The sequence below is a fragment of the Panulirus ornatus genome, chromosome 12 (assembly GCF_036320965.1).
Source record: "Panulirus ornatus isolate Po-2019 chromosome 12, ASM3632096v1, whole genome shotgun sequence".
Lineage (NCBI taxonomy): Eukaryota > Metazoa > Arthropoda > Malacostraca > Decapoda > Palinuridae > Panulirus > Panulirus ornatus.
The window spans coordinates 25,866,465-25,892,475 of NC_092235.1; the positions used below are offsets into that span (position 1 = coordinate 25,866,465).

Below are 26,011 nucleotides of genomic sequence, written 5' to 3' on the forward strand. Positions count from 1 at the left end.
AATACACTTCTCAGAATGTAACACGGATTTAAACACTTGAAATGATCCGGGTTTTGATTTTAATATCAGTTATATGATTAAGTGCATTAATCTGGTCTGCTAGGTTTATGATAATTATATTGGTTACTTGTAAGCACATGGAGCAAAGTAATCGTGTTTGCAATGTAATTTTGACATTCGTGTAGTGCCCAAGAGGCAGCCAAAATTTCACGTTTAATACACGCAAAAAACATAATATGGACTACAGCGAGATATGGTTATTAATAACATGATGTGTTGATTTAAATCAATATTAAAAATATCTATATAATATCGTACGTGAAATACTGTTTTGAACAAAATGCCGGAGGCTTGAGACAAGAAAACTATTAAAAGCAATATATTAGATATTTTGAATAATACAAAGTCATATAGAAACTTTACTAAAAGATAAATATTTATATTAAACATATTAGATATTCTTTACGCAAGATCGGGTAGAATTATCCGAATAACAGTGACAGTTTAGGTGCTTCTGTGATGTGGATGATGATACAGAAGGTACGGCATTCCGTGTTGAGGATTTCAATGGCATGATGGAGGTTGACCGCATCTGGCAGACCAACTTACGAACCCACGACGCGCATTACCGCACGCGGCGCGGCCCGTCGCTCCCCGTGCCTGTAACGGCACACCGAGCGCGCGTGCACACACACACACACACACACACGCAACACACATGGCCGTTAGTAAGCGCTGACCCCATCTAGGGTCGGGTCTGCGAGGGTTTTATACCCTGGGCGCGGCAGTTGGCCCACAGTCAGTCCTAGGTGTTCATTGTTCTCTCGGGGCTGGTTCGATAATAGGGTAACCGTTTGAGGTTGGGGTATGTTATTACTATTTATATGTCACGGGTATTGAGAGTTAGTATAATACATAGGAGGAAAGTATGTGATATATATGTATAAGGTTAAGAAACGGGAGCAGCACTGGTGTAGGCAAAACTCTCTCCCCCGTAATATGTGTAAGTAATCCACACATTATCCTAAGCCAGGGGCACACATCGACCAGGCCCAAGGGGAGGATGAACAGCTGGGTTGGGTGTGGGCCGACTGTCCGCGCCGAGGGTTCGAACCCGTGTGTGTTTGGCAGAGCCGTCAGACGTTCTTGTTATGATTTATGGAAGTTAGATTTTCCGGATTTTGGAAAAACTGGTCAAAGGTTCATGTCTATAATAAATAATTGCAGTAACGGTTCATCAAGAGAAATTCCATTATATCTAAAGTTAAGAAACGAGAGTAATTTCTAACCTTCCTATTGGCTAAGCTTGAAGATGATGGTATGATTGGGGAGTCGCTATTGGCTGGCGGTGGTTGTAACCTTACAGGAGATTGGCCATTTAGGTAACATGTCACGGTGGGGTAAAGTGTCTCGTCACGAAAAGCTACCCGGCTATTGGTCGACTCCGATAGTGACGTGTAGAGCTGAGGATCTCGTATTGGCCGGCCGTAAGAGAGTGACGTCAGGCGCGAGGCTGGCGGCTCCTCTGATAGGCTTGGGCGCACACTAGTTATAAGGCAAGGACCTTAGCTAGCGAGGCTCCAGTGTACCGTTGACACCTGTAGGGGTCACGACGGCGTCAGCTGCAGCATGACGGGCAAGGCGACGACCGTTAAATTGTCTGGAGGAGGGAGGAAGATGCCCTACGTGGGACTGGGCACATATGAGGTAACTCCTCCTGTAAATATAACCCACTTATTAATTAACGCCAGAGTCTCTCGTGATGGTTTATGACGCCCGTTTAAAGTGTGTTGGACAGCGAGAGGGTCGCAGAGATAAAGCCGCTACTTTATTAACGATCCTTGGCATTTTTTATACCTTTTTTTTTTCTTCTAATCAATGTTAAGGGTTTTCCAGGGCCTGTGATTGAAAAGGGACCATCCCTGTTCCCTCAGGTCAAGGGCGAGGAGGTGGGCGTGGCCCTCAGGGCGGCCCTGGAGTGCGGGTACCGTCACGTGGACACGGCCGCGTCCTACCAGAACGAGGAGGCCATCGGGGACGTCCTGCAGGAGTGGCTGACGAGCGGCAAGGTCACCAGGGAGGAGCTCTTCATCACCACTAAGGTCAGTGGGGTCAAACACACGCCTTAAAAAAGAAAGGTCACCAATACGTCACCAATACGTCACACATATCCACAGTCATGTATGTGTATATATATGTGTTTACCTGTATGTGTCACACAGCTATACACGCGTCCTTCTCTCCCTCCCCACCCCACGCAGCTCCCCTTCATCGGCACGCGGGCCGGGGACGTGGCCAAGTTCCTGCAGAAGTCGCTGCAGAAGTTGCGCGTCTCCTACGTGGACCTGTACCTGATCCACTCCCCCGTGGGCTTCATGGGTGAGTTGTGCCCCCCAAGTGACATTTTCAAACACGAGGACGAGACGTGTTCTGGACGTGTGATGTTTAGGAATGATGCGTGTTTTCGTCACGTAGTGTGAAGATAGTGCTTGCGTAGGTCACGACCCGAGTGTTCTGTGGGTATAGTACATGTTAATGTCATGTCCTGTGTGTATACTACATGTTTATGTCGTGTCTTGTGGGTATAGTACATGTTGATGTCATGTCCTGTGTGTATACTACATGTTTATGTCGTGTCTTGTGGGTATAATACAAGTTAATGTCATGTCCTGTGTGTATACTACATGTTTATGTCGTGTCTTGTGGGTATAATACATGTTTAGGTCACACACTGGAGACTCTGTGACCTCAAATGACCTGAACGCTTCGGTTGCACTGTATGGCTGTGCCGTCTCCTCCCACAGGTCAACATGACGAGGACCATAAACCTGTGGATAGTGAGGGCAACCGTGTCGTGGACCCGAACACTGACCTGGAGAGTACCTGGAGGGCCATGGAAGACCAGGTACGGTGCTTGGAGACCTGGTAGGGTGCTGGAAAACCAGGTAGGGTGCTTGGAGGACCTGGTAGGGTGCTGGAGGACCTGGTAGGGTGCTGGAGGACCTGGTAGGGTGCTTGAGGACCTGGTAGGGTGCTTGGGGACCTGGTAGGGTGCTGGAAAACCAGGTAGGGTGCTTGGAGGACCTGGTAGGGTGCTTGGGGACCTGGTAGGGTGCTGGAGGACCTGGTAGGGTGCATGGGGACCTGGTAGGGCGCTTGGAGACCTAGCAGGGTGCATGGGGACCTGGTAGGATGCGGGGGTACCTGGTAGGATGCTGGGGGACCTGGTAGGATGCTGAAGGACCTGGTAGGGTGCTTAGGGACGCGTTAGGTTGTTGGAGACAAGATAATCCCTACGTGTATTGTACAGAGATCACTGGACAACATGACCTGAGCAAGATAAAACTCGTGCACGGCTGTAGGACCAGGTCAAAGGGCAGGACATTATGTTCAAGGGTCGTACAGTCTTGCTCTAGGGTCGTACAGTCGTGTTCTAGGGTCATACAGTCGTGCTCTAGGGTCATACAGTCGTGCTCTAGGGTCGTACAGTCGTGCTCTAGGGTCATACAGTCGTGCTCTAGGGTCATACAGTCGTGCTCTAGGGTCGTACAGTCGTGCTCTAGGGTCGTACAGTCGTGCTCTAGGGTCGTACCGTGTTTGTTCTGATCATGTTCTGTTGGTGTTGACAGGTGGAGTGCGGCAGAGCCCACACCATTGGCATCTCCAACTTCAACAGTGTCCAGATCAACAGGATCATGAAGGGTGAGTCTACCTGCTGGTAGTTTACCATATACAGTCTACCTGTTGATAGTTTACCATGTACAGTCTACCTGATGATAGTTATATCAAGGTTGAGTCTACCTCTGTTGATGGGTTATCAGATAGTTTACCCCTTTTGATAGGTTACCAGGTAGAGTTTCCCCTCTCCTGGTAGTTTACCAGGTAGTCTACCTCTTTTGATAGTTTCTCAGGGTTGTTTACGTGTTCCTAGTTTACCAGGTAAACTCCATTTGTTGATGGTACTCCAAAATCTGTAGTACCCAGATCGTGTCCCCCCCCACAGCTCCAGTCTGTGCCTCTCCTGTACCATCGTGAGACTTTCCTGGGTCGAGACTTTGAGGTGTTGACATCTTGAGATGTCCCGGTATACCTGACACTAGGCAGTGATTCCTGACGCTGCTGCTCCTGGAGTGGTAGCTGACACAAGTGGTAGCTGACCCTTGAGTGGTAGGTGAGTGCTGGAGTATATCTTGACACTGTGTCTGGTGTTGCAGGGTGTCGGATCCCTCCTGCCAATCTTCAGGTTGAGGCCCAAATCTACCATCAACAGAAGGACCTCAAGGCCTTCTGCCACAAGCTGGGCATCTCCTTCTGTGCCTACAGCCCCCTAGGGGCGCCCTACCTAACCAACGGGTGAGTTTAACTTTTTCTTCTCTGACAAGTAATAATGTTCCTGCTGCTACCAGTTCCCAGTTAATAATGACCATTTAAGTGTAAATTGTCCGTCTACAACAACAGGACGGGTGATCGGCCGCCCCCCCTGAAGCATCCACGGGTGACATCCATCGCCACCCGGCTCAAGAGGACCCCGGCGCAGGTCCTCCTCCGCTTCCTCATCCAACTGGACATGATCGTCATCCCCAAGTCATCCAACCCAGACCGGATCAGGGAGAACTTCCAGGTGGGTAGTGGATGGGGGTCGACACCACATTTCCAGATCACATCTTGTTCCAGTTTAAGCTTCCATGGTTCCTGGTAGGTTGGGTTGGCTTGATGTTCCTCCACGATGGCTGCCAAGACAGGCCAGCTAGAGTCACTGTTGCATCGGAACTTTTTTGTTTCAACTTGTCTTCTCAGATTACGTCAAAATCATATCTGCAGAGACTGATATGTATGTCTGTATAAAGCATAATTTTCTGTTCAAGAGACACACACAAAACGATTTGTTAAGTGGCGGTGATGTTGCCTAATTTACCGCCCAGTTCGGCTCACATGAGACCTTTGGGTAACACCAGTTCTTCTGATGTGTTACGACTCCATTTTTTGTTTCGTCATTCGCTGGCCTGAGGATCACTGGTCACAACCTCTTTCAGGTGTTCGACTTCGAGCTGAGCCAGGAAGACATGTCCTCGCTGGAGGCCCTAGACTGTGGCAAGGAAGGGAGGATTGTCAAACTGGAAGAGTCGAGAAGGTACTTATATATATCCAGATATAGATATCTATAGTTATAGTATCTAGTTTGTGTGATGTTGGTGGGTCAGGACAAGGCTACGTAAGTGCCAGTCAGGGTCAAAGAGAGTATGGAAGGACGTGGTGGTGTGTGTGTGTGGTTGGCACTGCAATAACGGGAAAGATGAACCAAATATCTGTCTCCTCTGTTCCAGACACCATGAGTACCCGTTCGACATCCCGTTCTAGACGACCACTTGCATCATGGATGGCTGGGGACGACCATCCGCTGGACGACCACAAGACGACCCCCTCGCCAAGGTTGGACTGACGTCTTTGCACGTACCCGAACACGTAGATGCTGTTGCTCATTATCTCTCTTTATCACCACCCACTTATCACCCTTCGTTCTTTATTCCTCCTGGTCTGGTCTTGATGAGGCATTTGCCTTTCCCCATTAGCCTCTCTCTCTCTCTCTCTCTCTCTCTCTCTCTCTCTCTCTACAATTAGTACACATTGGCAGTCGTGTAGTGTCTCAGAATAAATGATGAAAACGTAATTACATCATTACCTCTTGCTCATACAACTCTCCCATAAAGATAAGTGAAGACTTCCATATCAATGCAGTAGACCCGTAGTCACTGTGCATATTAAGCCGTCATGTTCTCATGTCGTCATCACAGATTGTGTGTTTACAGAAAGTCATTTCCTTGCTTAGATGTTTGTTATTTCTCTTGTTGTTGCTCTGTGGAGACGCGGTGTTGCCACTGCGGCAGTTCACCGGGCCTGGAGAAGGGGCAACTCGAAATTACAAACGATATTCAGGTGTTGTGTGTCCTTGAGGTGTCGTAGCGTAGGGTGTCCGTGAGCTGTGTCCAGACAATGGTCTCCGTGACGTGGTGTAGGGTGTCCGTGAGCTGTGTTGTGGTAGGTGTAAGGTGTACGTGAGCTGTATCGTGATGGGTGTAAGGTGTCCGTGAGATGTGTCGTGTAGGGTGTCCTTGAGCTGTGTCGTGGTGGGTGTAAGGTGTCCGTGAGCTGTGTCGTGGTGGGTGTAAGGTGTACGTGAGATGTGTCGTGTAGGGTGTCCTTGAGCTGTGTCGTGGTGGGTGTAAGGTGTCCGTGAGCTGTGTCGTGTCGTAGGGTGTCTGTGACACCATCAACCATGCACTCTGGTCTGTTTCCGTCGACTCGCGTTTCTCCTGGCAACAATTTTGGTTGCGGGCCGTAACACCTCCGGCCTAAACATACATATGTAGTATCATATGTATGTAAACGTCCGGCCTAAACATACATAAGTAGTATCATATGTATGTAAACGTCCGGCCGAGCGACAGCCTTGCCCCTCGGTCGCCACCTACAACCCCCAGATTTGACGGAGAGCAAAACAGAGGTGGACCTGCTCATGTTGTACGAGTTAACACAGCTTCACGAGTGCTTGCATGCAGGACCACTGGCATTCAGAAGGTCGCATAAACAAGGCAGTTAGATCATCATCATCCTTGACCTTGACCACGTCGCCACAGGACTGCACTTAGGCGAACAAATCACCACCCGCTGGCCAAACAGCTCTAGCGTCAATATAAACAAACGTGACAGAAGCATATATGTATTATCCCGTCGTCAGAAACGTAACTGAATTGAAAATTCAATCAGCCTCGGTGAACAGCTAGGGTGTCACTGTGAACCTGCTCGCATCAACAGCCAGCTGAGCTGAGGAAGGCCATCAGCTTAGAGCCATAAATACCCAGCAGACTGCAGGCCACAAGTATGGTGTTGTGTAGACACACAGGACCCGCTATGTTCTCCATCATGTCATACATCACTTCTCGTCAAGGAGACGTGTCTAGATCTCTGCCTACAGACACTTGCAATGAATTAAGGGCTTTAGCAGAAACACAAGTGATAAAAATATATAATATATATATATATATATATATATATATATATATATATATATATATATTTTTTTTTTTTTTTTTTTTTTTTTTTCTCCATACTATTCGCCATCTCCCGCGTTAGCGAGGTAGTGTTAAGAACGGAGGACTGAGCCTTTGAGGGAAATCATCACTTGGCCCCCTTCTCTGCTCCTTCTTTTGGAAAATTAAAAAACGAGAGGGGAGGATTTCCAGCCCCCCCCCCCCCCGCTCCCTCCCCGTTTAGTCGCCTTCTACAACACGCAGAGAATACGTGGGAAGTATTCTTTCTCCCCTATCCCCAGGGATAATATATATATATATATATATATATATATATATATATATATATATATATATACATTAGATTCATCTGTACGCCTTCCACCACAACAAACACTTCCATAATCAAACATTCCTCTGATATCTGGGCCTGTGCCCTTTGGAAACGTCAACACAACATGTAACATATTTAGCTGTGATACCTCGAGTAACTGTGACTCGCGTCGGTTCAACATAAAAATACGGCAGAACAGTTTAATGTGTTGGCCAGACAGGAGGGTCCCGCAAGGCGCTGTATTTGGTTCCCTCTTTTTGCTCGCTCGTGTTTACTTTTGTTTGTCTCTTACTAGAGCTCTCGCAGGGGTGGATGTTGTTGATGATGTATGTGGCAGTACCTGTAATTAAGTCTGATGCTGGAATGGGCCGCAGACAGTGTTGTTACTGTCATGAATACATCATGCAAAGAAAGTGGATGAGTGGACGACCGATTTTTTGGCACAAGCAGTGTGCACGGAGGTTGTGGTACATGGCAACTGTTGTAACATGGGGGCGTTAGAGAAATTTGCATCAGTCTCGTCTTGTTTATCGTCTGCCCTGTCATAACTCCTTCACATAGAGAGAGAGAGAGAGAGAGAGAGAGAGAGAGAGAGAGAGAGAGAGAGAGAGAGAGAGCAAATTTCTGATAGCTATTCTTGATTGTAGTTGTGAAAGCATCTTAGGAAACTGAGCCTTATTTCAGAGTAGCACTGTTTGAGAACGGTCTGTGACCCTGTGGACGATGGCTACGTGTTGGGTAGTAATTACGACGAGTTTGTTGATACTTAAAGAGTACTTACGAGGTGGTAGCCGAGGTGATGAATTAATTGCAGCCTTTTCGTAGCAAACACCCAAACGCCCCAAGCACCGCCAGACAGAGTGTGCCCCCAGACAGCTGGCGGCGAAGGCAAAATACATTCTGTGCTTTGTCTGCAAGCAAGGCCATCCCTGATGCCCTTGCCAACCCTGGGTCGGGAGACCTTCATTGGACGAGGCGAGCCATGCCTCGCACATGGCGAGGATTTGACGACACTCTGGTCGGCTTCGTTGGTGAAGATGCGACAGGTCTGCTTCAGCGATGAGACGGAAACAAACGGGTCGTAACGACTGTACGAGTTGGGTTACGGCTAACGACGGAATAGGCTACGTTCCTCGCCTCATAATACACATGAGAGGGTAATTGTCTGGCTTGTGATTGTATCTCAGTGTTGAGGTCAGGTGAGATACAGACACAGATGTACGGACGGGACGACCGTACACCACGGACGGTACGACCCTCCACCACGGACTGTACGACCCTCCACCACGGACGGTACAACTTTAAAAGACGACCTTACGACCCTTAGACATGAAGACCACGCCTTTGACCTGAACCTGTTAGAAGGGTCGTACTGTCGCGCTTAAGGTTCGTACCGTAGTGCTCAAAAGGGTTAAGTACCTGTGGTCAGTCCTGTTCAAAAGTAAATACAAATGTTGGAATCTTTTATTCAGCCATGACCTGACTGGTCTACAACTGGGCAATCGGCGCAAAGTAACAAATGAAATGCGACCAAACAACAAGAAATGTATAAAAGATTTGAATTACCACCAGGTGGTTCTGGGGTGTCTCGTATCAGGGGTCAACCAGCTGTCATGAAGAGAGCCGCCAGTGACCCCTCGCACGCCCACCATATGGCTCAGGGACCTGGCCGCAGAGGGATCATGCATGGTCTACAGATGGCTGTGGGACCTACCCGCAGATGGTTCATACATATTCTGCAGGTGGCTGTAGGACTTCTTGCTAATTGTTTCTTATAAACATGGTTCTCGATGTTCTGAAAAATGGTTTTTTGACGTCCTGCAGCTGGTGTCTCGACTCGCAGGTGGCTTCTGATCGTGTCCTACAGATGTCCTATCATCCCATGACACAGGTGGCCTAATACGGGATGCCGAATGGGTATTCTGGATGCCTGCGGAAGATAGAGGAATAGACTTTGGTCCTTTTTTGAAAATTCGTCCCAGGTAGTGTACCCAGCTGTGACTCTCTCTCTCTCTCTCTCTCTCTCTCTCTCTCTCTCTCTCTCTCTCTCTCTCTCTCTGATAATTACCCTTTGGTGTAGACATAATCAGAGATCCTTCCCTTCCCCCCGGGCACATCCAAGTCCCTCAGGGAAGACATGTCCTCAGGGCTGAGTTCGAAGTCGAACACCTGGAAATGGATCGACTGTTAGAGTAGCTCGGAAGTACGTGACGCCGGGAGAATGTACGACGTGATTTCACGGGACGAATTTAAAGGATCATTTGCGTCAACCTTTGACCTGGTTTCCTTGTAAGGTCATATGACATAGGAACAGTGATAACACCCCCACCCCCCTCCACACCTGGAAGTTCTCCCTGATCCGGTCTGGGTTGGATGACTTGGGGATGACGATCATGTCCAGTTGGATGAGGAAGCGGAGGAGGACCTGCGCCGGGGTCCTCTTGAGCCGGGTGGCGATGGATGTCACCCGTGGATGCTTCAGGGGGGGCGGCCGATCACCCGTCCTGTTGTTGTAGACGGACAATTTACACTTAAATGGTCAATATTAACTGGGAACTGGTAGCAGCAGGAACATTATTACTTGTCAGAGAAGAAAAAGTTAATATTACTGACCCGTTGGTTAGGTAGGGCGCCCCTAGGGGGCTGTAGGCACAGAAGGAGATGCCCAGCTTGTGACAGAAGGCCTTGAGGTCCTTCTGTTGATGGTAGATTTGGGCCTCAACCTGAAGATTGACAGGAGGGATCCGACACCCTGCAACACCAGACACCGTGTCAAGATATACTCCAGCACTCACCTACCACTCAAGGGTCAGCTACCACTTGTGTCAGCTACCACTCCAGGAGCAGCAGCGTCAGGAATCACTTCCTAGTGTCAGGTATACCGGGACATCTCAAGATGTCAACACCTCAAAGTCTCGACCCAGGAAAGTCTCACGATGGTACAGGAGAGGCACAGACTGGAGCTGTGGGGGGGGGACACGATCTGGGTACTACAGATTTTGGAGTACCATCAACAAATGGAGTTTACCTGGTAAACTAGGAACACGTAAACAACCCGAGAAACTATCAAAAGAGGTAGACTACTTGGTAAACTACCAGGAGAGGGGAAACTCTACCTGGTAACCTATCAAAAGGGGTAAACTATCTGGTAACCCATCAACAGAGGTAGACTCAACCTTGATATAACTATCATCAGGTAGGCTGTACATGGTAAACTATCAACAGGTAGACTGTATATGGTAAACTACCAGCAGGTAGACTCACCCTTCATGATCCTGTTGATCTGGACACTGTTGAAGTTGGAGATGCCAATGGTGTGGGCTCTGCCGCACTCCACCTGTCAACACCAACAGAACATGAGTTGCTAATCAATGTGGAAAGTGACTTGATGTGGGATGTGTACTGTACCTGGTACCCCCTAGTACCATATTGCTCTCCCCCCCCCACCCCCCCTCGTACCCTACCTGGTCCTCCATGGCCTTCCAGATTGCCTCCAGGTCCGTGTCGTGGTCCGGAACACCGTTCTCCTCGTTATACATGTCTTCGCCATCTTCAGCTGGGGGAAAAAAAATAATGAGTCGCTTTAGGCACATGATACTGTGTTGACACTCACGGTCCACTAAGACCGAGGTCACTGTAGGCCACTAAGGCAGAGGTCATTGTGGTCCTCTGTTTAAGAGGTCATTGTGGTCCAGTAGAGGTCATTACTTTGTTTACATTTGTCTAATGAAGACATCATAATGGTCCCAGTAAAGCGACGAATCAATTATCCAGCAAAACTTGTTCAAATACCGTGTACAACTGCCGTTTTCTTTTCATGTGTGTCGAGGACGTACTCCATTTTCTAAGAAGCTGTTGAAAAAGCATTAATTTTTATTTTACTTTTGTTTGTATGAACATCATTTTTCTAAATATATGGAGACTAAACATTTCACTTATTTGGTTGATGACTTATCTTACGAGGTTAGAAAACGTCAATTGGGTCCACACTTTTCACAGAACATGATGTGGGGTTGACTCACCTATTACCCCAGTGGGGGAGTGGATGAGGTACAGGTCCACGTAAGAGACTCTGAGCTTCTCCAGTGACATCTGCAGGAACTTGGCAACGTCTCCTGGCCGGTTGCCGATTTCTGGCAGCTGGTCACAGACAATCATACATTGTATTTTCATACATTATGCGTTGGGGTTTAGACTTTACATAGAGATAGAGCCTTATCTCTCCAGAATGTGATTTGAATTTATTTTTTAACAATCCTGCCCCAAATTCCTCAACTTCTTAAAGTCAAAATTTTCATTCAGCATGGAAATAAATATATTTGTTACCCCTAAAAGAAAATTTTCTGTTATAAGAAGGTATCACAGAAAATGGTTATCACTAGGTGATGGGTGACTAATACGGTTGCAGTAGAAACGATGGTTTATAGAATATATTCCGATGAAATATATGGTGATTGCTCTTTAATCATTCATTTTATAGTTGTCATGTAAGAATAGTCATATATTAACGCAAGTGATATTTTTTACCCTGAATATATGAAAATGATGAGTGACTTACATGTTGCCATTTATCTAAAGTACGGCTGAGCCATTTTTTTTTTCTTATGCATTAGTTGAAGAGTTGCCAAACTGTGCTGATGACCAATAAAAGTAGATTGATTATAGTTTCCTTTAAGAGGAAAGATCTTTCTAGTGTACCCATAGGTTATCTTCGTACAGTGTACGCAAGATAACCTTACAATCTTCCGTACCGTCGTGCTCAAGGATCGTACCGTCGTATTCAAGGGTCGCACTGTGGTGTTCAAGGGTCGTACCGTCGTATTCAAGGGTCGCACTGTGGTGTTCAAGGGTCGTACCGTCGTGCTCAAGGGTCGCATCGTCGTGCCCAAGGGTCTTACCGCCGTGCTGAGACGTTTTCAAACTGCCTCTTAAATTCCGTTTGGCATCAAGTGAGGTGAAGGGTGACGCAAAGGTGTGTTGACCCCACTGACCTTAGTGGTGATGAAGAGCTCCTCCCTGGTGACCTTGCCGCTCGTCAGCCACTCCTGCAGGACGTCCCCGATGGCCTCCTCGTTCTGGTAGGACGTGGCCGTGTCCACGTGACGGTACCCGCACTCCAGGGCCGCCCTGAGGGCCACGCGCACCTCCTCGCCCTTGGCCTGAGGGAGAGAGAGAGAGAGACATAACAGGAGACGAGATGGTCTGTGAGCAAGTTCTCTGCTAGAGGACAGATAACAGAAGACCTGATGGTCTATGAGCCAGTTGTGTGCTGGAGGACAGTACCATGAGTGGGGAGGTTGTAACAGATGACCTGGTTATCTGTACACTCACGTAGGGTTTTCCCAGACTATTGTTTGTCGGTAACACATAAAAAAAATAACTGGAGTGGCATGTACGGATCATTACCCTCACCTCCCTGGTAGCGCCGTCAGCCTGGGGATGATTTACAACAACAACAAGGGGTTCATATTTCACTGGTGTTGTAACGGCAGCAGGAAAGAATTTTTATTACGCATTTATGGTTCATCTTATCCTCGACCCATTCTATAGAGATTCAGCAGCGCTCAGGGAGCCAGCCGCGTCCACCGGCCAGGACTGTGAGATAGAAAGTGTGGTGGTGTGTGTTTGTTTATGTAATAATAAGACAGTGTGGAGGGTTGAATCTTGGGTAAGATAAGATAAGATAAGATACTTTATTCGTCAAATTGTTATACAAAAAGTAATACAAAATGAAATTCGTTTTGGCTTTAGAGCTCCTTAGTAGTTGTAAAAAAAAAAAAAAAAACATTAAAATATTAACAAGAAATATTGCATAGGTTATTTCATATAAAATGTTACTTTGCTATTGTGTACATGCGATATCAGCTTGTCACCATCCCTATCATGAACCATCACCTACAGTTATCATGAAACTTAAAGCTAGAAGTTATAGTGATGATAGATGATTGAAAAGCAGAATGCTTTTAGGTACAAACGACTTTTTGTGTCTGTCAGTGCGCAGCTTGGGTAGAGCTAGCCTTCTACCAGATTTAAGATACGTGTTACAATTATGTAACGGATGCGTTACATCTTTCATCATTCTGTCTACTTGTTTCATTGTACCTTTTTGATACAGCTTATTCAGTGATGTGGTCTCTGCACCTAGTTTTCTTGCTTTCTTAACAATCCTTCCCAACTTCTTTATATCTTTGCACGTAAGTTTTCCATACCAGGCAGTGATTGAAAAATTTATAACTGATTCTAAAATTGATTTGTAAAATAGGCTAATGACCATTTTATCTACATGTAGGTTATGCAAGATACGTACAAAGTGTAATCTTTGGTTACATTTCCTTGACACCATATCTGTATTAACACTTCCCTTCAACTGGTCATCAATCATAAAGCCCAAATACTTATGCTAGTTTACTCTTGCTACGTTTTCTTCCTCAGTTGTTAATAGGTCTGGTACGTGTTTATTTTTAGTTCTGAAATCAAATATCATCTCTTTCGTTTTCTTTACATTAAGCTCCAAAAAATTTTGTTTACTCCAGTCAACGAATTTTTTAACTTGAGTTAAATAGCCTTCATAATTATTATTTACAATTTTTCCTAAGATAACTGTATCGTCAGCATATTTTATAATAGTACAATCATCAATTTCACTTCTACAATCATCTGTATACAAGGTGAAAAGAGCTGGGGACAATACACAACCTTGGGGGGCTCCTGTGTTGGTGACTATCACATTAGACTTAACATTATTTACATTGGTATATTGGGGTCTCTGGGTTAAAAAGCTAAAAATGGTAGGAATGGTTTCTGTGATGTTGAATCGGAGTATGTTATCATGAAGAGTGACATGCCACCTTTAGCGAGGCTGTAGATATGTAGAGAGAGATGTCATTTTTTTTTTTGTCAGTGGACGTTAATACTAGGATGAGCCGTTGTAATGTTTATTTCTTTAGTACCACCGCTCAATCTTGGAACTATTTACCTACTTAGTCTTCTCAAACATCTATGTCCTACCCTCTTAGGAAGTGAGTTTTTCCACTGAACCGCATAATTGTAATGCTGTTCTCTCTCTCTCTCTCTCTCTCTCTCTCTCTCTCTCTCTCTCTCTCTCTCTCTCTCTCTCTCTCTCTCTCTCTCTAATTCTTTTCGTCTATAATATGCTATTCTCTCTCTGTCTTAATTCTTTTCGTCTATAATATGCTATTCTCTCTCTGTCTTAATTCTTTTCGTCTATAATATGCTATTCTCTCTCTGTCTTAATTCTTTTTCGTCTATGATATTTATGCAAGTTGCCTCAATGAGATCCAAGTGTCAACAAATTGTTTATTGCTTGATTATTCTCATTTATTGTCTTGTGCGCATAACGATCAGAGAGACTACGTCAGGCGACCTCGGTAAAGCACAAACAGATTTGCAGATACGATTTTGACGTCTGTTGTGGAGGATTAAGTTAGTAAACACGTACAGAAATCGTTAGTCAAATGAGCGACTGGAAAACCCAGGAGCGAAGGCTTGTGGCCTGACTCGGGCAGGGGTGTGGGGACGAAGGCTTGCCAAAACTACGCCATGCATGATACTTCGTCAGAACATGCACACTTATATCATAATCCACATCAACTACATTGAATTTATAATGTATGGTAATGTATTATAAAGTATTTAGTATATTTCTCGGCTTACCATAAATGTGCCAAGACCCAGTACAGGCATCTTGTGCCCACAGGCGATGGTTTTCAAGGTCACCTTCTCTGCCATCCTGTGTTGGTATTGGATTAACCTTCCTCCCTGAGCCAGTGGTTGCAGGCCCCACACTGAGTAACAGGCCCACTTCATACTGTTGATACCAAGAAAAGACCAACCGCCAGGCCACCACGGTAGCGGCGGGCAAAACGCGAAAGATTAACAAAACTTTAAATGAGATTGCTGATGTACTTCATTGCTGATATGATTATTGTACGGAAACAACGACGTAGGTTTGATTGTCACTACGTAACGTTAATTGTTGCTCTGTGTTATAAGACAGAGGCATAGAAGGAGATTAACGCAGGATATTTGGCTAATATCGTGGCCTGTCCGCGGCTTACGAAATGTCTGCACGCCATCTGCCAAGCGACGGGCCATAACACATTTGTACCCAATTTTTATTTTCGTTTCGTAAATAATCACAAATCCTCAGGTTATCAAAGTGGGGACATGTTACTGTAGCAGGAGGTAATGGTACATTCTATGGGTTGATTTTGTCTAAAATCCTCCCCATTTGGATAATACTGTGAGCTCTGGTTTACCGAGTGATGACATAAAGAGACAAATTTAAATTTGGGTTATTCAGAAATAATTAATTTGATGAACAGTTCAAATGAAAGTAAGGAAAGACACTATTCGCTCGGTAAATTTTTTTTAATGAATATCGAATTGTACAAGTCATCCATATAAATTCTCTTACATTCTCTAAATTTTGCCAAAGAAGAAAATGAAGTATTTCTCTAATAATCTTGCTTTGTATATAAATTCTTCCATGATTTTATATACAATTATTTGTAGAATTTGGAATATATGTAATTTGTTTATATAATGTATCACAAGTGAACCTTAATATAGATTATTTAAATATGAATATAAAGAGAGTTTGTTGTGGGAGATTTGAATGTTACCTTTATTAAACGTTTATTTCATCTAATATAGTTAATGCCACAGTCACGCTTTAATGCGTTACAAATAAAAATTTTGATTGCCCATGGGCTCAGAATTATGTGGTGTAACATTTGACATGTTATAGTCGTGGATTAATGTCTCGCTGGGTTACTGTAACGTAAATATTTGGACTTTACATGTATTTAGTAACACGTACTGTTATGATGAATATTCTTGTATGAGTCATTTCACTCTACAATGGTTGTACGCAACTTACCTGTGTCAGCATCGGCACCCCGACGACACGCTGTCATTGACCGGAAACCTTGCCAGCCTTAGACATGACAGATCTTTACACACACACACACATTTACTATTATCAAAGTCTCCATCGACCACGCAAACTAGCCATCTACCAGGCTATGATGAAGTCCTCTGATACTGCACTTTTCTGCCTTGTTTTTTTGTCATTCAATGCGTTAATCACCTGTACTACCCCAGGTAGTTTAGTGTGAAGGTGCCCAAAGACCCAGGCGGGGTGTGTGGATATGCCAGAGCGCAGGACTGTACTTCACTGTTTGTTATGACTGTTTAAGATGCCATGAAAGTAATCGTCGCCCATGTATGTGTGTACATTTTCTTTATCGGGTATATATATATATATATATATATATATATATATATATATATATATATATATATATATATATATATATATATATATAACGTAATATTACTCTTCTGATCTCCATATTATTCACGTTAGATATTATTTTTTTGTACTCGTTATTTCCATTGATGAATTAAGAAGTCAAAATATACAAGGAATTATAATTTAAGAATAGTATTTCATTTGTTATAAATGTTATGGAATCTTTATACAGAATGTAAGTTCTTTGATCAACGAAAAAGTTTATATATTAAAAGATAATTTTCCAATGGTGGATGAGAATTGATATGTACGTGCATTAAACGTGGTTTTTAAATGCTTCTTCTGATGGAGTTGTGTGTCCTTGTTAGTGAGGGTAAAGGAAGTGATTTCGCAGTTGTGGGATAGAATGAGGGGAGAAAACGAGTGGTGGGTGGTTGTTAGGTGCGTGGTGGTTCGAGGGGAGAAGATGGGGCGTACATCGAGGGGAGTTAAGGTTGTGTTACGTCAGTATTGATGGATGGGGTCGTCGGGTCCTGTTGCCAGGGTGGGTGATGGTGGGTGATGCAGCAGTTAAGGGTGTAATTGGAAGGCATGTGGTACCCGGGTGGAGGCGAAAATCGTGCTGAGGTTATCCGATAAGCCTTATCGAGTTGTGTTATCGTAGATGGTTAGTGATTGCGAATAACTGGTTGTTGAAAGGGTTAGAGATAAGACCAGGTGGGTGATTGGGGTTAAAGGGGTCAATAGGAGTTGATGAAGAGGGCGTAGAATTGAGGGGTGAGCAAAACTTTTCTCTCCCCTCCCCGGGTCAACTCTCTCTCTCTCCCCTCCCCGGGTCAACTCTCTCTCTTTCTCTCTCTCTCTCTCTCCCCTCCCCGGGTCAACTCTCTCTCCCCTTCACGGGACAATCTCCCCTCTCATACGCCCCAGGGCAACTCTATCTCCCTCCCCCCTCCCCCCTCCCCTCCCCTCTCCACCCAAGGGGCAACTTCTTTTCCCCTCTGTAAGGGCATCCCCCCCTCCCCTCCTCCCCCCCCTCTCCCCTCCCCCAGGAGGCTACCCACCCTCCCCTCAGCTGACGTATAAAGCCCAGGGGCGGGGCTTGCGCCGGACGCATTCCACCAGTGGCTTGGAGGAGGGCGGGTCGCGTTCACCACAGCTGGGTCGCGTCCACCACACAGACGTAGCAGCCGAGGAGAGGAGTGTGGGGGACAGTTTAGTGGATCATGAACACAGACTGGAAACATTGTATTACGTCATGACTTGCTTGATATGATGAAGAACTAGAGCCAAGGGAAAAATGTATACATACGCCAGTCTTTGGAACTAAACAGTTTACTACTGGTGATTATTATTCATGGTTTTTTATATTCGTTCACGATTTGCTTTTAGAGATTCGTACGTAATTCTGTTCTTGATAATAAACAGTGTTAAGTGAAGATGGAACCTGAGTATACAAAGATTACATGGTGTCAGTCATTACTAAAAGATTAGAAAAGTGATTAATTAATCGTGATATTAATCACGTTTAGTACCCGAGAAAATATGTTGGACCATCTGCGTTTGACGTGGTCCACTCTGGTCCAGTGGAGGTATAGTGGTCCAACGTCGGTTAATCCTGCGTCTGGTGGTACACTCTGGTCCAGTGGAGGTATAGTGGTCCAACCTCGGTTAATCCTGCGTCTGGTGGTACACCGGAAGTGTGTGCAGCCACACTGGCATTGATTAATGTTATGATGATTTGTAATCGTGTTGATCAGCAGCGTTTGGTAGGTGTTGGTCCACGTGTGTTGATGATCAGCAGTGTTTGGTATGTGTTGGTCCACGTGTGTTGGGACACTGCTGGTGTGTGTGTGTGTGTGTGTGTGTGTGTGTGTGTGTAGGTCCACATATGATGGTTATTTATATTGTACCACTGTCCGTCCAGTGGCGGTATTTGTATAGCCAACATATCTGTTTTGTTTCAGTGTTTTGGTGATTAGGTTGGTCCACTTTACGTGTTGGACCGTGTGTTGTAGACCGGTCCATCTGTAGGCTTACGTAGGTCCGGTGTCCACTGTTTACATCATCCCACTGTAGTTACGTAGACAAATGAGTCATTCTTGTTTATAATGTTGCTTGATTGCCTGATTCTCATGATTGATCCAGTTTTACTCTCTCTATATATATTCCAGCTATGTGCATGATGACGTCATGGTGATCCGTCATCACCACAGCTGGGGTGTTCACATGGACGGAAGAGCCACCACTGGGAAGATGCAGACGGGTCGTGCTACCGTCACCACTGAGAGGGGATGATTCACATGGAACTGACGAAGCCGCTTCGTGTACTGCTTCGACGCCCGACCCCTTCCCCAGCCACCACCACTGGTGCAGGTGAGTTCGAAGCTTCGGTGAAATGAATTCCGGGGGAACCGAACCGAAGGCCACGAAAGGTCAGTTAAACTTAGAGTATCAAAGTGTTTAATGTAATTGTAAGTTGAGGGTAAACTACTGACGTACAGACTGTCCAGACGAATGGGTAAGTAAACAACCCGAACACAATATCCACACACACACACACACACACACACACACACACACACACACACACACACAATATTCACCAAGTTGCTTCATTACATTGTTTGTTTTATTGATGTGGTTGGAATTCTAGGGTCATTTTTCTCGCTGTTATGGCCTCTGGAGACCCACAATGCCAAGCGACTATGTAAATGTAAAAACTGATTACGAAGACGTAGTCTGTGTGTGTGTGTGTGTGTGTGTGTGTGTGTGTGTGTGTCTGGCCGTCAGCTGTAATGTCCTCATCAAGGGATGGCCACCAGCGGCTGGAATTGGCTGGTGGGCGCCATGAGCTGGGGGAAGGAGGGTGTAGAATTGAGGGGTGAGCAAAACTTTTCTCTCCCCTCCCCGGGTCAACTCTCTCTCTCTCTCTCTCTCTCTCTCTCTCTCTCTCTCTCTCTCTCTCTCTCTCTCTCTCTCTCTCTCTCTCTCTCTCTCTCTCTCTCCCCTCCCCGGGTCAACTCTCTCTCTCTCTCCCCTCCCCGGGTCAACTCTCTCTCTCTCTCCCCTCCCCGGGTCAACTCTCTCTCTCTCTCCCCTCCCCGGGTCAACTCTCTCTCTCTCTCCCCTCCCCGGGTCAACTCTCTCTCTCTCTCTCTCTCTCTCTCTCTCTCTCTCTCTCTCTCTCTCTCTCTCTCTCTCTCTCTCTCTCTCTCTCTCTCTCTCTCTCTCTCTCTCTCTCTCCCCTCCCCGGGTCAACTCTCTCTCTCTCTCTCCCCTCCCCGGGTCAACTCTCTCTCTCTCTCCCCTCCCCGGGTCAACTCTCTCTCTCTCTCCCCTCCCCGGGTCAACTCTCTCTCTCTCTCTCTCTCTCTCTCTCTCTCTCCCCTCCCCGGGTCAACTCTCTCTCTCTCTCTCCCCTCCCCGGGTCAACTCTCTCTCTCTCTCCCCTCCCCGGGTCAACTCTCTCTCTCTCTCTCTCTCTCTCTCTCTCTCTCTCTCTCTCTCTCTCTCTCTCTCTCCCCTCCCCGGGTCAACTCTCTCTCTCTCTCCCCTCCCCGGGTCAACTCTCTCTCTCTCTCCCCTCCCCGGGTCAACTCTCTCTCTCTCTCTCTCTCTCTCCCCTCCCCGGGTCAACTCTCTCTCTCTCTCTCCCCTCCCCGGGTCAACTCTCTCTCTCTCTCTCTCTCTCTCTCTCCCCTCCCCGGGTCAACTCTCTCTCTCTCTCTCTCTCTCTCTCTCCCCTCCCCGGGTCAACTCTCTCTCTCTCTCCCCTCCCCGGGTCAACTCTCTCTCTCTCTCCCCTCCCCGGGTCAACTCTCTCTCTCTCTCCCCTCCCCGGGTCAACTCTCTCTCTCTCTCCCCTCCCCGGGTCAACTCTCTCTCTCTCTCTCTCTCTCTCCCCTCCCCGGGTCAACTCTCTCTCTCTCTCCCCTCCCCGGGTCAACTCTCTCTCTCTCTCCCCTCCCCGGGTCAACTCTCTCTCTCTCTCTCTCTCTCTCTCTCTCTCTCTCTCTCCCCTCCCCGGGTCAACTCTCTCTCTCTCTCCCCTCCCCGGGTCAACTCTCTCTCTCTCTCCCCTCCCCGGGTCAACTCTCTCTCTCTCTCTCTCTCTCTCTCTCTCTCCCCTCCCCGGGTCAACTCTCTCTCTCTCTCCCCTCCCCGGGTCAACTCTCTCTCTCTCTCTCTCTCTCTCTCTCTCTCTCTCTCTCTCTCTCTCTCTCTCTCTCTCTCTCTCTCTCTCTCTCTCTCTCTCTCTCTCTCTCTCTCTCCCCTCCCCGGGTCAACTCTCTCTCTCTCTCTCTCTCTCTCTCTCCCCTCCCCGGGTCAACTCTCTCTCTCTCTCTCTCTCTCTCTCTCTCCCCTCCCCGGGTCAACTCTCTCTCTCTCTCCCCTCCCCGGGTCAACTCTCTCTCTCTCTCCCCTCCCCGGGTCAACTCTCTCTCTCCCCTCCCCGGGTCAACTCTCTCTCTCTCTCTCTCTCTCTCTCTCTCTCTCTCTCTCTCTCTCTCTCTCTCTCTCTCTCTCTCTCTCTCCCCTCCCCGGGTCAACTCTCTCTCTCTCTCTCTCTCTCCCCTCCCCGGGTCAACTCTCTCTCTCTCTCCCCTCCCCGGGTCAACTCTCTCTCTCTCTCTCCCCTCCCCGGGTCAACTCTCTCTCTCTCTCCCCTCCCCGGGTCAACTCTCTCTCTCTCTCTCTCTCTCTCTCTCTCTCTCTCTCTCTCTCTCTCTCTCTCTCTCTCTCTCTCTCTCCCCTCCCCGGGTCAACTCTCTCTCTCTCTCCCCTCCCCGGGTCAACTCTCTCTCTCTCTCCCCTCCCCGGGTCAACTCTCTCTCTCTCTCTCTCCCCTCCCCGGGTCAACTCTCTCTCTCTCTCTCCCCTCCCCGGGTCAACTCTCTCTCTCTCTCTCTCTCTCTCTCTCTCTCTCTCTCTCTCCCCTCCCCGGGTCAACTCTCTCTCTCTCTCCCCTCCCCGGGTCAACTCTCTCTCTCTCTCCCCTCCCCGGGTCAACTCTCTCTCTCTCTCTCTCTCTCTCTCTCTCCCCTCCCCGGGTCAACTCTCTCTCTCTCTCTCTCTCTCTCTCTCTCTCTCTCTCTCTCTCTCTCTCTCTCTCTCTCTCTCTCTCTCTCTCTCTCTCTCCCCTCCCCGGGTCAACTCTCTCTCTCTCTCTCTCTCTCTCTCTCTCTCTCTCTCTCTCCCCTCCCCGGGTCAACTCTCTCTCTCTCTCTCTCTCCCCTCCCCGGGTCAACTCTCTCTCTCTCTCTCTCTCTCTCTCTCTCTCTCTCTCTCTCTCTCTCCCCTCCCCGGGTCAACTCTCTCTCTCTCTCCCCTCCCCGGGTCAACTCTCTCTCTCTCTCTCTCTCCCCTCCCCGGGTCAACTCTCTCTCTCTCTCCCCTCCCCGGGTCAACTCTCTCTCTCTCTCCCCTCCCCGGGTCAACTCTCTCTCTCTCTCTCTCTCTCTCTCTCTCTCCCCTCCCCGGGTCAACTCTCTCTCTCTCTCTCTCTCTCTCTCTCCCCTCCCCGGGTCAACTCTCTCTCTCTCTCTCTCCCCTCCCCGGGTCAACTCTCTCTCTCTCTCTCCCCTCCCCGGGTCAACTCTCTCTCTCTCTCCCCTCCCCGGGTCAACTCTCTCTCTCTCTCCCCTCCCCGGGTCAACTCTCTCTCTCTCTCCCCTCCCCGGGTCAACTCTCTCTCTCTCTCTCTCTCCCCTCCCCGGGTCAACTCTCTCTCTCTCTCCCCTCCCCGGGTCAACTCTCTCTCTCTCTCCCCTCCCCGGGTCAACTCTCTCTCTCTCTCCCCTCCCCGGGTCAACTCTCTCTCTCTCTCTCTCTCTCTCTCTCTCTCTCTCTCTCTCTCTCTCTCTCTCTCTCTCTCTCTCTCTCTCTCTCTCTCTCTCTCTCTCTCTCTCTCTCTCTCTCTCTCTCTCTCCCCTCCCCGGGTCAACTCTCTCTCTCTCTCTCTCTCTCTCTCTCTCTCTCTCTCTCTCTCCCCTCCCCGGGTCAACTCTCTCTCTCTCTCTCTCTCTCTCTCCCCTCCCCGGGTCAACTCTCTCTCTCTCTCCCCTCCCCGGGTCAACTCTCTCTCTCTCTCTCTCTCTCTCTCTCTCTCTCTCTCTCTCTCTCCCCTCCCCGGGTCAACTCTCTCTCTCTCTCTCTCTCTCTCTCTCTCTCCCCTCCCCGGGTCAACTCTCTCTCTCTCTCTCTCCCCTCCCCGGGTCAACTCTCTCTCTCTCTCCCCTCCCCGGGTCAACTCTCTCTCTCTCTCTCCCCTCCCCGGGTCAACTCTCTCTCTCTCTCTCTCCCCTCCCCGGGTCAACTCTCTCTCTCTATATAGAAGGTATGTAGAAGTTCTGTATTTCGGTCCCAACACTAGGACACCATTCAGGGGATAGACGTGAACAAGTTTGGTGACATGAGGTCGGGGTCATTGACCTCATGGGCAATATCATGACGAGTATATATATATATATATATATATATATATATATATATATATATATATATATATATATCAACTTAACATAGTACACAAGTGGACCAACCCAACGAGCAGCCACATTGCTTGCTCTCAGCCTTGAAGTAGATCGCCCACCGTGACCCTGGCCAACCCAGACACGTTTAGTGGTCATATAATTTTCCCGTCGTGGTCCATGACGAAGTGCAGGGCGGCCAGGGGGTTGTGTCCTCTACAACCGACCATCAGGACCAGTGGTCGAGGAAAACCTGAAAACGTAAAAGAAATTTAATGGTCCCTAATTTTTTTTATTTTTTTTGATCGTTAATAACTTATTTAATGGTCCCTTATTTTTTTGGTCGTTAATAACTTTATGCTCATTGTTACGACCCGTGAGCACGACTGTACGACCCGTGAGCACGACTGTACGACCCATGAGCACGACTGTACGACCCATGAGCACGACTGTACGACTCGATCTGTAACCTAGCCATTGAAGGATAGGTCAAAGACCACCCCGTATTACTATCTAAGGAGTTTACTGTCGTGTTCGAGGGTCGTACTGACGTCGTGTTCAAGGGTCGTACTGACGTCGTGCTCAAGGGTCGTAGCGTCGTGCTCAAAATATCTGTATGTTGATGACAACATGCGATAGTCTCACTTATAGATTATCTCTCATATTTAGAGACTTGTGTGATTGTGGTGTGACTGACTGAGTGTACCGTAGAGGTGTGGTGTACCGTATGTGCTGCTCTGTACCATGTCGCTGTGGTACATTTTTTTGTTTTGTTTTGTTTTTGCTTTTTGCAAATGATGAAGGTGGGTGGAGGGTGCCCACTAGCCATTTTCTCAAAAGGTTTTACTCGAGAGAATAAGTGTGTGTGTGTGTGTGTGTGTGTGTGTGTGTGTGTGTGTGTGTGTGTGTGTGTGTGTCCCCCCCCCCCTCTCCCACGACCCCTCCCCTCACTGTCAGTGTTTACAAACCGTCAGTAATGAGGTGAGGGGTTGGGGGCGGCCAAGACTACCCCCCACCCCCCCACCCCCCATCCCCGCTTGTCCCACATCTTCGAATTCTTTCCCTCCCCCACCCCACACACGCCTCACGTGACGCTCTCCCCTTTTTCAATTCCAACCCCCCGCTCACCCATCCACTCCCACATTGTGGGGACCTGACCCCTGAGTGGAGATCTGTTCATTGTCTCTACCATAGATGGCCAGTGACCACCCCCTTAGCCCCACCCACTCACCCACCGGGAGCCAGAGAGAGCAGTGGACTGCCCCCGTCCCCACCCCACTCACCCTGGCCTCCTCACCAGCCGTAAACCGATACAGGTAAACAAACACACATTGTCTGCCACTGGGTCAACAACAAGACCCACCCACCCGGTGTTTCCCAGGGGTCGACTCTTCCCCCGGGTGATGGTCCACACAGGGTTCGAACCTCGGAACTCGTGTGTGTGTATGTGTGTGTGTGTGTGTGTGTGTGTGTGTGTGTGTGTGTGTGTCTGTCTGTCTGTCTGTCTATCTCAGTGTGTGTGTGTGTGTCCAACATTATTCATCCCCTAAAAAATATTTACCTCTTCTTTAATGATTCTTTTATGGAATTATATCACATATTCAACACTCAGAAGAATATAATGATCAAGATGATATGTATTGTGTTATTGAATTTAAGTTTGATAGTGGGTCACTATACAAGTTATGACCAGCGTCAATAAAGGCATGACACACACACACACACACACACACACTTCAACAAGTGATCATGACTGGAAATCTTGTAGTTCAAGAAATGTTCAGTTGTCTCGCCTGGGAACCATCATGGTCAGGTCAAAGGCCATGCCATCAGACACCCAAGGGTCGTACCATCGTGCGCAAGGGTCGTACCACCGTCCTCAAGGGTCATACCTCAGTGGTCAAGGGTCGTATCCTCGTGGTCAAGGGTCATACCGCAGTGGTCAAGGGTCGTATCCTCGTGGTCAAGGGTCGTACCGCAGTGGTCAAGGGTCGTCGTAGCGTGGTCTGCATGAGTGTAAGCCAATCTTAACATTATTCATATCGTGGATTCTTGCCACAGTATTTGTGTGGGAGATTTCCATAAGATATACCACAACACAAGGGTCGTAACCCTCCCGTGTGTGGGGGGGGGGAGGGGGGCAAGACAATGCAGTGCTCCCCTCCTTGTCTGTGACAGCTCCTGGGTCCTTACGGTCGATCATCATTATAATTTCCATTCATACGTCAGGCCATCAGAGCTCTCCCCCCCATCCACATCTCGTGCTCAAGCGTCGTTCAGGACGCTGCTGTAATTTGTATCGACTTGAGCAGGAGGAGAGAGAGGGGGGAGGGGGGGGGGAGCAATCGCTAGACACACACCCCCCACCTTCTTCCTTTACCTCCTCCCTCCCAAGTCCCTCTTCTCAGCCTCCCCCCCCCCCCTCTCTCCCCCACTCACGCAAACACCATCACAGACCTTGCCTTTTAATATTACTTGTCTCTCTCTCTCTCTCTCTCTCTCTCTCTCTCTCTCTCTCTCTCTCTCTCTCTCTCTCTCTCTCTCTCTCTCTTCCAGGTCAAGACGGAAGTAGGTTTAGCGGAATGCTTTGTAAGTTTACGGTGGGAGTTTTGCGAGATATTATCGCCGTCTTCCCTGTTTTCTTTAATGAGCGTTTGTTGGTTCAACCCGCCCTACGTTTTCTTTACCTTAACGACTTTACAGAACGGCGATTTTAAATCTCCCGAAGTTTGCTCACAAAGATATTAATAATCTGAGTGAGATTTAAAGATATTCATTCTTATATCTATCTCTGATTCCTTGAGCACGACAGTACGACCCTTTAACACGACGGCACGACCCTTATGATAGCCAGGTCGTTGTGCCCAAGGGTCGTCGTTCGCGCGTGCTCAGGGGTCGT

General features: G+C 47.7%; 3 protein-coding genes across 3 annotated transcripts in view; 2 read left to right on the forward strand and 1 right to left on the reverse strand.

Moving 5' to 3' along the window:
• Positions 1 to 1,550: 1,550 nt before the first annotated feature.
• LOC139751901 (aldo-keto reductase family 1 member B1-like) lies at positions 1,551 to 5,605 on the forward strand. Its single transcript, XM_071667580.1, has 9 exons — positions 1,551 to 1,707; positions 1,935 to 2,102; positions 2,262 to 2,379; positions 2,805 to 2,905; positions 3,630 to 3,702; positions 4,215 to 4,353; positions 4,459 to 4,621; positions 5,034 to 5,131; positions 5,325 to 5,605. The coding sequence occupies exons 1-9, from the start codon at positions 1,630 to 1,632 to the stop codon at positions 5,356 to 5,358; spliced, it is 972 nt and encodes a 323-aa protein (XP_071523681.1). The 5' UTR covers positions 1,551 to 1,629; the 3' UTR covers positions 5,359 to 5,605.
• A 3,207-nt stretch (positions 5,606 to 8,812) lies between these two features.
• LOC139751903 (1,5-anhydro-D-fructose reductase-like) lies at positions 8,813 to 15,195 on the reverse strand. The gene is made up of 9 exons (XM_071667582.1): positions 15,037 to 15,195; positions 12,354 to 12,521; positions 11,385 to 11,502; positions 10,827 to 10,918; positions 10,627 to 10,699; positions 9,976 to 10,114; positions 9,704 to 9,866; positions 9,431 to 9,531; positions 8,813 to 9,292 (listed from the first exon to the last, which is right to left on the reverse strand). The coding sequence occupies exons 1-9, from the start codon at positions 15,187 to 15,189 to the stop codon at positions 9,259 to 9,261; spliced, it is 1,041 nt and encodes a 346-aa protein (XP_071523683.1). The 5' UTR covers positions 15,190 to 15,195; the 3' UTR covers positions 8,813 to 9,258.
• Positions 15,196 to 17,773: 2,578 nt separating this feature from the next.
• Positions 17,774 to 26,011, forward strand: part of LOC139751729 (uncharacterized) — a 19,726-nt gene continuing 11,488 nt past the window's right edge. Inside the window, exons 1-2 of the mRNA XM_071667284.1 lie at positions 17,774 to 17,983; positions 18,814 to 19,015. The gene's annotated coding sequence lies outside the window, so the exon portion shown is untranslated. The remainder of the gene's footprint in view (positions 17,984 to 18,813; positions 19,016 to 26,011) is intronic.